Source organism: Theropithecus gelada, chromosome 1, assembly GCF_003255815.1.
Source record: "Theropithecus gelada isolate Dixy chromosome 1, Tgel_1.0, whole genome shotgun sequence".
Classification (NCBI taxonomy): domain Eukaryota; kingdom Metazoa; phylum Chordata; class Mammalia; order Primates; family Cercopithecidae; genus Theropithecus; species Theropithecus gelada.
The window spans coordinates 204,078,624-204,089,890 of NC_037668.1; the positions used below are offsets into that span (position 1 = coordinate 204,078,624).

General features: G+C 48.8%; 1 protein-coding gene across 2 annotated transcripts in view; it reads left to right on the top strand.

Annotated features, from left to right (window-relative positions):
- The window catches only part of GALNT2 (polypeptide N-acetylgalactosaminyltransferase 2), a 219,018-nt gene extending 207,958 nt beyond the window's left edge, over positions 1 to 11,060 (top strand). For both annotated transcript variants that reach the window (XM_025381281.1, XM_025381282.1), the window contains exons 15-16: positions 3,748 to 3,867; positions 8,160 to 11,060. In XM_025381281.1, coding sequence (XP_025237066.1) covers positions 3,748 to 3,867; positions 8,160 to 8,315 — 276 coding nt within the window. In that variant the 3' untranslated portion in view covers positions 8,316 to 11,060. The remainder of the gene's footprint in view (positions 1 to 3,747; positions 3,868 to 8,159) is intronic.
- Positions 11,061 to 11,267: the final 207 nt, after the last annotated feature.

Here is an 11,267-nt window from a genome sequence, read left to right on the forward strand (position 1 = left end):
CCCCCTTACTCAGGACTCTCCTCTTCATCGTGAGTGGGCGTCTCTATGTGCCACAGTTTCACGTGTCCTGGTGGTGTCCCTGGCACCTGTGAGTGCAGGGACAGAACAATGTGCTTCTTTCTGGCCCTCTCCATCCTGAACGCCATCTGCATACGGGAAATACCCACGGCTTCCTCTCTACACTCCACGCCTTCCATACTCTGTGACCCAGTGAATAGGAAAAAAACAAGCTGCTTTTCCTCCTTTATACTCTCACCAAACTTCTCACCTCTGACACCAGCCATATGGGCTTTTCCCCCCACACCAAGCAATTCTCCAATTCTCTTCAGACACTGAGTGTCCTACCTGTCAATTCAGTTCTGACACTGCCTACCCAGAGTTAGCACAGACCCCATGGGTTAAAGGCTTCCTCCCACAAGATGCTCCTACTTCAGATGCCAGTCACAAGTCCAAGTTGTCACCTGCTGTCTGACTCTAACTCAGGGGCTCCCACAACCTCACCTTGAATTCATTCATTTGCAAGAACAGTTCATAGAACTCGGGGAAATGGTTTACTTCCTGGTTTACCTGTTTATTAGGAAAGACTGAAACCCAGGAGCAGCTGGATGGGAGAGATGCATAGCGCACGGTGTGGAGCTGGGGTGTCGGAGCTTCCATGCCCTCTCCAGTTGGGCCCTCTCCAGTTGTGCCCTCTCCAGGTGTGCCCTCTCCAGGTGTGCTGCTCTCCCAGCGCCTCCGTGTGTCCGGCAGCCACATCCCGGAGTGCAGGGACTTTGACGGAGGCCTCATCACATGGGCATGATCTCCAGCTCCTCTCCCCTTCCCAGAGGATGGGGTGGTGGGGGACTGACAGTTTCAAGCTTCTCAGCATAACCTGGTCTTTCTGGTGACCAGCCCCATCCAGGAGCCCATTAGAGGTGCTTCATTAGAACAAAAGACACTCCCATCACCCAAGAAATTCCAAGGGATTAGGAGCTGTCTGTCAGGAACCGGAGTCAAAGACCAAACACTAGAATGAAAGACGGTCTTAAAACCCCTGTGGCTCAGGAAATGGCAAGCGTTTTAGGAGCCTTGTGATTGTGCCAGAAACCAGGGGCAGAGACCAAATAATTATGTTTATGGTGTCATACTGTCCTAGAGTATGGGTGATGTGGAGTGCCTGTGGGTGCTTAGAAGAGCTGGCTGGAACTCACCCATGTTGAATGACAACATCATAGAATGTTGGGATTCGACTCAAAGTCGAAGGTGGCCTTCCCCAAAGAATGTGGCCGGCAGGAGTGGGTGGGTCAGGGCTCCCTCCACACCGTGTTTGGGATGCCACAGTGCACAGGCCAAGCAGGTGCTTCTACTCTAGGACTCTTCAGAGCCTTTAATAGACTGAATTTCCAAGGGATAAACGCAGCACATCTGTTTCCCAAATTTATTTGACCTAGAATCCGTTTTTCCTAGAATTCCTCATGGAGTAGAATGTGAGGAACAAAATTAAGAGGTGAGAAAATGGAAGACCTGGGAAGTGAGCAGGCTTGCCCAAGCCTCCCTCCCTGTTAGGGGAGAAGGAAGTCTTCAGACAGGTGAAGGTCTCTTCACTGCTTCCTAGATGAGCATCCATGCCTCTGCATCCCCTCTGCTGATGCTGAGGGCTGGAGATGGCGCACCCCGCCACTGGTTACATAAGGTCTGAATGCTGGACTCTTTAGGATTTGGTTTGGTTTGGTTTGGTTTGGTTTTGTGACAGGGTCTCGGTCTGTCATCCAGGCTAGAATGCAGTGGCACAATCACGGTTCACTGCAGCCTCAGCCTCCCAGGTTCAAGCGATCCTTCCACCTCAGCCTCCCAAGTAGCTGGGACCACAGATGTACACTACCACACCCGGTCAACTTATTTTTTATTTTTAGTACAAACAAGGTCTCGCCATGTTGCCTAGGCTCTCGAACTCCTGGCCTCAAGCAGTTCTCCCGCCTTGGCTCCCAAAGTGCTGGGATTATAGGCCTGAGTCACCGCACCCGGCTGAATCGTCAGCTTTTGATGTTTTTCTAATGATGGACTATTGGTTCCAACATGATGTAGGTACTAGGCAGTGAGGCTTCTTTTTTTTTTTTTTTTTTTTTTTTTTTTTTTTTTGAGACGGAGTCTCGCTGTGCTCCCAGGCTGGAGTGCAGTGGCGCGATCTCGGCTCACTGCAAGCTCCGCCCCCCGGGTTCACGCCATTCTCCCGCCTCAGCCTCCCAAGTAGCTGGGACTACAGGCGCCCGCTACCGCGCCCGGCTAGTTTTTTGTATTTTTAGTAGAGACGGGGTTTCACCATGTTAGCCAGGATAGTCTCAATCTCCTGACCTTGTGATCCACCCGCCTCGGCCTCCCAAAGTGCTGGGATTACAGGCTTGAGCCACCGCGCCCGGCCGGCGAGGCTTCTTTAAACACTATTTGTTCCTTTCCTTACTCTGTTTCCAAGAACCAAGAAAAAAGAAAAACAGTGTCTTCATAGCACATAGTAGTTACAGAATACATTTATTTGTGTGTCTTTCATTTTCAGAATACACATAATAGCCTGTAGTTACAGAATACATTTATTTGTGTGTCTTTCATTTTCCCCACTAGAAAGTGAGCCTGGCTGTGTGACAGCACCTGTGTCATGCAGGTGTGCAGCAGGTGGTCATGGGACAGACCGACGGAAAGACAGGCAGACGGAGGGAGGGGAGGGCCACCGCAGCGTGCCAGGGCTTAGAGTGGAAGGGGATGGAAGCGGATAGTGAGTCCCTGTGGGGTTTTAAGCTGGAAAAGGCCTTGCTGCCTCTGGATATTAAGGGGTGTTCATCCCTTTGAGTGGGACAAGTGGAGAGTGATGGTCAGAAGCCCAGTCCCTGCTGTGGCCCTGCCCGGAACAGGTTCTGGCCTCCTCTGCCGCCTGGGACCATGTCTTGTTTAGTATCCAAAATGGTTGTCCTCTCACCCTGTCGCAGCCTATAACTTGTGTGTGTTTATACGTATATATGTGTTTCTGTTTGTTAACATCACGGGCTTGTGATTTAAACACTCTCTAGCTCAGTTTTCTCATCTATAAAATGAGAATAATAGTAGCCCTCATGGAGCTGTTGTATAAAGGGCTTAAAATAATGCCTGGCACATAGCACCTGATTAAATTTAGCTGTAATGTGTGCGGAGAAATGCATAGATCTATTCCTCCCGTTTTCAGAGGGCTTCATGAGTATCCATAGATCAATTAGCATTCACTTAGGAGGCTATACATGATATATTTTGCTTCGGTATGCAACGTGTTATTTACTAGAGTCCACATTCATCAATGCTGTTTGCAGGCCATACCTGCATGAGGGCAGTCATCCCAAAACAGCATGGGTGGACCAGTTGCCAAGTGTCTACCTGGTGTATAACCAAGCTTGTGCCACAGTTTTTACAATTCGACTGAATTATAGAAAAATGAACAAGGCAGTCTAACTTGTATTTGGGGCTAAAATAGTTAATAGTTTTATTTTAGTTACTGAGATCCTCAAAGCAGTTCTGCACATCACTCAGCCATCTGACTGCTCAATTGTGAGGTTCTCCCACACCTCTGGTGTTATAAATTTGCCGTTAGCAAAAAGTAATTCTTTCGTTCTCAGGTGGCTCAGGGGTTCTGAATCTAAGCTCCGCACCCTGACCCCTTTCCTTTTGGAGCCCTCATTGGTGCCCCTTCTTTCCTTTCACAGCCCTGTGCATAGCACGCCTCTGACTTCTGGTTTTGTGTTCCAGGAATGGGCCTTGACGAAGGAGAAGTCGGTGAAGCACATGGATTTGTGCCTTACTGTGGTGGACCGGGCACCGGGCTCTCTTATAAAGCTGCAGGGCTGCCGAGAAAATGACAGCAGACAGGTACGGCTTGCAGGCACCCGTGGGTGCCCATGGTTAACCCAGACCAGGGCAGCCACGGCCTGCGCCCCCTTGCTCTGCGCAGCCTCACGAAGCATCCATCTCTGCGTGTATTTAGGTGTTCTTTTGCATCACTATAAATAATGTCTAGCTACCCTATTGGACTTAAGCCACAAGCCTACTGTTGCTTATTTCTGATTATATTCTCATTCTCTTCCCTATGCCACTGAAAATCTTAAAGAGAAATTGTCTATTTTTGTTTAATCATCAAATACTTTTTTCTATTTAAATTTACAGAAATTCTAAATGATTAATGTTCAAATGGATGGTACTTGATACATAATGCAAGTGTGTGTGTGTATATGTGTGTGCATATATATACACACATATATACACATACCACATATAGATACACATATACACGCCACATATATACATATATAGATACCACATATACACATACATGCACACCACATATATATACATATATACACATACATACATATATACACACCACATATATACACACCACATATATACACGCCACATATATATGCATATATACATGCCATATATATACATATAAACACACACATATATACATGCCACGTATACATATATACACACCACATATATACATATACATGCCACATATATACATATATACAAACACCACATACACATATATACACACACCACATATATATACACGCCACATATATATACATATGTACAAACCACATATACATGCCACATATGTATGCATATATACATATATACATGCCACATATATACATATATATGCCACATATAGACATATATACATGCCACATGCATACACATATAAACTACGCATATATACATGCCACATATACATATATACACATGCCACATATATACATATACATGCCACATATATATACATATACAAACACCACATATACATATATACACACACCACATATATACACGCCACATATATATACATACATGCTGTATACATATATACACACACCACATATACACATATATACACGCCATATATACATACATGCCACATATATACATGCCACATATATGTACATAACACCACAGATTTACATATATACATACCACATATATACATATACATAGCACCACCGATATATATGTATATATACACGTCACATATACATATATACACACCACATGTATACACATGTATACACATACACACACACATATAAACACAGTTTCTTTAAACATTTCAGAATAGACTTTCTACCTGCCTTCTAAGCTGGTTTTCTCTGACATATTCCCTTGTGGCAGCTTGTGGGCACATGCTTTCTCAAGGCATGGGGTAACAGTGTTAAGAATAGGAATGCAAGCACAAAAGGTCGTCCTAGCATGCCCATACTTGGAATGCCTGCCCCTGTTCTTACAGTTGGTCCTTAGAGATAGATGGGATGTAGGGAAACTGAGGCTCGGAGCCTACTGGAGCCAAGTGTGTATATATATACGTGTATATATACACGTATATATTTCAACCCCAAGACTCAGGCTAACCCTAGTCCAACCCTAATTTCACAGCACAGAAAGCTGAGGCTCAGAAAGTCATTGCCTCCAACCTAGAGTCATCTGGGAAGACCAGGCCAGGACCGAGTCCCCTGTTCAGACCCCAGTTGTCAGGGAGATGCTTGCAGAGGGCCCTCTTTCACCTGTCTGTCTCCAAACCCCTGCGCCAGCTCTGGGTGCTCCTCCTTCCCTGCTCTGTGGAGTCCCAGATTCTTGGCAGCGGGAGCCCCTCTGTAGGGTTCTGGTCATAATCCACATCTCTAAATGTCCATCTGTATTGATGACTTGATACCAAAATGTGTAAGGGAGTGCCTGTTAAACAAGAGAAGGCTACCATTGCTTGGACCCAAACCACCTAGAAACTGCCTCCCTTACTGGCCCCTCAAGAGGAAGCTCCTCAAGGGCAAGGCTGGCATCTGCTGAGCCAAGTACTGGGTGAGTCTCAAACACATTCCCCTGGGATGTAATGGAGCAGAGCTGTCTGGATGTAACGGATTGATAAAGTGATGACTTTATGACACCTTTTTAAAAAACAAATGGTTACTTCAATATTGCTTAATTTCAAGAACTGACAGGTGTTTCTGCTTCAGTCCCAGTTTTGGGGAACCATAACTGACATGCCTTAGGACCTTCGTGAAGCATGAGAAGACCTATCAATAAGAAGTTTTTCTGGATGTATGGCGTGTCTAAATGGGGATCTGTTAGGTTTTCAACCCCAAGACTCAGGCTATTATAGAGGATGTGGGGGCCATTTCAGTAGGGTCTGGCTGCCTTGAAAATCTGTGCTGCACCCCCGTCACCACAGTCCCATCAGACAGACATCAGAGCCGACAAGGCCACCTGTGCGAGACGGAGCTGGGGTTCGGTTATTGTTTTTCTACGGTTCTTCATTTAGCTGATGCTTTGACACATGACAGGCAGTCCCTCCAGTGGCCAGAATCAGATTCCGTTCATTCCCAATTCTTTGTTGAGAAGATTCCTGGCCGCTCAGAGCGACAGGGCAGCCTCAATACACACTTTACATGATAATGGAGAGAAACAGCATGAGGGGTGATTGACAGAAACGAGGGAGCGGGAAATGAAAGAGGAAATGATGGGCACTTAGCAAAAGCCTCCCCTGGCTCCTCTGATTGCACTGTCTTTCCCTGTTGCCAAGAACTCCAGGTGAGCAGGTGGATGGAAATAAGGAAGGCAGGGTCCAGGTGACGACATCCTTGTGGTGTTTCACGCAGGTCGGGTCCCCAGCACTGGGCTCCTCTGCTTGCACCGGCTCTTCCCTGCCTCACTCACTGGCCCCTCGAGAGGAAGCTCCTTACAAATTTTATCTTGGAGCTGAACTGGCTTTGCAGTTGGAATATTTGGTTTCCAGGCACGTCCATGTTTTCGTATTATGTGCATATTTGCAGAGTCAAAGAGGAAAGGGTGGCAAGAGTGAGAAAATTTAATTCTGCAATGTCAAAAGGATTTGCAAAAAATACTTAGGTGAAGGAGCTTTAGTGCACACAGTATAAAAAATTAATTAGAACCACAGACTTCATTATTTGAAACAAGAGCTTTGAGGAGGAAAAAAATGGTTACTTTTTGTTTTTTAAGAACAAACATTAGAGATTTTTAAATGGGGATTTTTGCTTTCTTTTCTTTTTTAAGAGACAGGATCTCGCTCTGTTGCTTGAGACTGGAGTGCAGGGGTGGGTATGACCGTAGCTCACTGCAGCCTCAAACTCCTGTGCTCAAGCGATCCTCCCACCTCAGCCTGCAAGGAGCTAGGACAACAGGCAGGCACCACCATGCCCTGCTAATTTTTTAAAAAGATGTTTGTAAAGATGAATTCTTGCTATGTTGCTGGGGCTGGTCTTGAACTCCTGACCTCATGCTATCTTCCTGCCTCAGCCTCCCTCCCAAAGTGCTGGGATTACTGGTGTGAGCTGCCCGCACTCAGGCTGAAAGGGGTATATACGTTACTTGCTATAAACAGGGCTCCTCAGATTTCCTTCAGGCTGGGTTGTGTGCTTTGATTTCTGGCTTGGTTGGTGGGTAACGGGTGCGTGGGTTGAGTTTGGTTGTTTGCTTGATTTGAGTGTTAGTAAAGAGGCATCGTACCCTATACTTTACAAGCGGCATGTTCAGAACTCAGCAAACACTGGTCCCCGCCATACAGAGCACCAGGGGCCTCAAGGGTAGCAGAGACAAGTTTCTCATATCCACCAAGGAGCTTGCACACCACATATACAAACCAGTAGAGAACAGACCGCATAGAAATAGGCTTCTCAACCCTATGTTCTGTTCACACAAGCATCTCTCTTCCTGACATTTGGCCTGACATGGTTCCTCTGGCTGCCCCAAGCAGAAAGCCCTAAGTGGGAGCATGGAGGTGCCCAGACTAAGGCCTCCAGGTAGGGCTGCTTCCCAGCAGCCAGGGGAGGCGCCGGCTCTGCTTTGTGTGGATCTCTTCTTGGGGTGAACCATCACTGGATCAAGCTTTCTTATGAAGGCATGCAAATTCCCCTACATCAAATCCTTGTGTTAATGACGAAGGGGTGGGTGCCCAGAGTGCTGGGGCTCAGAGGAGGGGACACCCACAGAAAGGTTGGGGCAAGAGAGGTTCTGAGTTTTGATCCAAGGCAGAGAATACGTTTCCTTCCTGGGCCCCCAGCAGCAGCACAAGGCCCTGAATTCACACGGATCTGTTTGTACTCCTTTGCTTGGGGCCACACTCTAAGGCATTCTCCTGTGTCTTGCAGAAATGGGAACAGATCGAGGGCAACTCCAAGCTGAGGCACGTGGGCAGCAACCTGTGCCTGGACAGTCGCACGGCCAAGAGCGGGGGCCTGAGCGTGGAGGTGTGCGGCCCAGCCCTCTCGCAGCAGTGGAAGTTCTCGCTCAACCTGCAGCAGTAGGAGGGCCCGGGAGGCCCTGCCGTCCTGTCTCCTGCACCATCGGGTGGAGTCTGGTGATCACATTATTGATTATGTTTCTTAAACTTTCCGCGAAACTAATATACCTCAGTATTCCATCATGGTCTGAAAGTCGAACTTCGGCAAGGCACGGACGACTGTGCAGACACAACAGCGGCAAGAAGCGAGAACTGCCCTCCCCCTCCTCTCGGTGCAGCCCAGCTGGGCCCCCTTCCCCAGGCCGGAGGGCCCCTCTTCCTTCCAGCTTTCACTTCCACTGGCTCCGCAACTGAGTGACATCCAGCAACGGCCGACCGGGGAGTGGTAGAAGCAGCAACTGAACAGACGCATGCGAGCTGAGGGCAGGGCGGGAGGAGGGGGCACACACGCCCAGGGGAGCGAGGAGAACTCTTGAAATCTCCATTTTCGATCCCATCGAAATCACGTATGGTTTCCACAAAGCCGAGTCGTGTCACGTGGCGGGTTTACGTCGATAGCCCCTCTCTCTGCTCCTCCGTTCCCGAGTGTCTTCCTGGTCCAGACTCCCCTCCACCTGATGTACTTGCTATCTCTGAGGATGAAGTTTTCTAAGGTGGGACGCTAAATATAAAGCTATATAGAGAAAGAATGTACGGTCAGTTCCCTATGGTTTCTGTAGGAAGAATGTATGGTCAGTTCCCTATGGTTTCTGTAGAAAGAATGTACGGTCAGTTCCCTATGGTTTCTGTAGGTCATCATCATCTTGTAAATTCCCCACAAAGCCGTTCACAGCTTCCGGGAGAAGGGGCCAGAGCCCGGTGGGGCCAGGTTCTCACGGAGGGAGGAAGTGGCCTTTGTCCCCTGGAGCCCGATCAGCCAGTTGGTGCTACTGCTGTGGCCAGCTGGGGGGGCTTCCTCCAGACCACCGGCCTCGGCCCCGGCATCCCTGTTGGGCGTCAGTCAGCCTGAGAGTCACTACTGTGCGTCAGAATCCACTTTGTGTGCTGTGTGTATCTGTGAACCTGGAGGGGTTACTTATTTTGACAGATATCACTTTGGGTCTTTTTACATTAAATTTCTTTTCTCTAAGGAATATAAACAACACCCCATAGCTCCCAATGTGAGCCAGCGATACCGCTGCCCCCTGGCGACAGGGCAGACCAATGATGCCAGGCAGCTGTCACACGCTAGCATTGGCCTCATTGTGATCTCAGCCCTGCATGCTGGGCCTTCAGAATTAATGGCCAGCAGTGTCAGGGATGAGCCTCTCAGCCTGGGCACAGGCCTGGCTCACAGTCCTGCACACCTGCGGGCCTGAGGAGCTCCAGCCAGGCAGCGAGTCCTGCCCCGCCCGCAGCCCCCTCCCACACCCCACCTGGCCCACGTGACTGCTTCAGGGGGCTTTGGGGAAAGAATTAGGAAGGGTCAGAACCAAACAATACCTGCTCATTTACACTGAGGATTCAGGGCAGGAGACAAGAGCCTTGGGGTCCTGTTAAACCACAGACAGTTATGAACCAAAAGTCGTAACAGGGAGAGGTGCCTGGAGTCTGCCTGGGTGCTCAGGAATGTTCGTCGTCACCCTGCCACTCTGTGGTTGGTGCCCTGCTTCCTCCTCCACTCCCGGCCACCTTCTCCAGCACCGCACACACAGATGCTCAGTCTCAGAGAGGCTGGCACGGCCTGGCAGTCTGAGAAAAGCATCCGATAGTCACACCTGCAGGCCCCTCAGAGGGACAGCGGCGGCCTTGGAGTTAGAAGCCGCCCTGGGAGGTTGTGCCGGTGCCGTGCTCCTCCCTGTGTCTTGTATGAAAGAGGCCACTGTGTGTCTTCCTCCCCGACAGGAGCCCCATGGGTGTGCACTGTAGGACAGCGGCCCCGAGGTGGAAGCCTGGCTGGAGGGCTGCCCTATAGGTCTTCTCTTCCCACCTCCCCTGCCATGCAACCAGATGTGTCCTGAGTGGGCAGTGTGGCCGGACACCGGAGTAACTCTGCACGCTTCTTTCACAGTGGGCTCTTTGGGGAGCCTGAGGAAAACCCCCTTAGGTACCTGTGTGAGGCTGTGGAATGCAGGCCAGAGCAGGGCATGCTTAGCCCCCAGCACCCAGGCGCTTTTGTCAGACCCTGTCACCTGCGAGCTGCTACTGCTGTTAGGAGGGAAAAAAAAATGGATGAATCTGGCTCGTTTTAAAATCAAGTTTTTTGATTAATCCTTTGCCCCCACACCTTCACCCTGCCCGCACCCCCAGGTCCTTTCAGCCTTCGTGTCATCGGATTTGTCTACCCAGGCCCTTGTGCGGCCATGCCCTGGGAGCAGCGTCCTGTCCCTGAGCTGGGGGGTGGCTTTGGATGGTCCGGGTGTCAAGAGCAGAGGTGGGCTGGGGAGGGGTCCTTTGCGGTGAGCTATGTTTACATGACACAGTGTGCCAAAGTGACTTACTGTGGTTGCGTTATTTTTTAGTCATCGGGACTATCCCACCCTCCCACTCCTGTTTTTAAAACTCAGAATTCTTTCCTAAGGGCCCTTCGAGCAAAGCGTGCCGAAGTTAGTTGTCTTCTCTGTGGTGGTCCTTTCTTATGTCTTCATAAAAGCTCAGATGATGGTATCTGTGAGTATGTTTTGCAAATTCAAAATATAGTTTGGTAATTTTTTTTTCCAGTTGATTTTTAAAAAGAACTGCTGTACAGAGCTTGTACTTTGTCCATTTTATAGATGGAAACCATCCTTGAAAATTGTTTAACTTAAATAAAGAGAAGATACTTTCTAGATACTGCGCTTTGCTGGCCGGAGTCTGTCCTAGTGTGTGAGGGCTGGGTGGGGTGGGTGTGGGGACTGGGATTGGGGTCAGCCTTCTGCAGCTCCTGCTCAGTGGCCGTTTCTTATCACCCTTTGCAGATATGCTTTAATTGCTGTGCCCTTTGGTTGGTTATTCTTATTTGTAATAGTAATCATTATCATTTGTGGAATGTTTATGA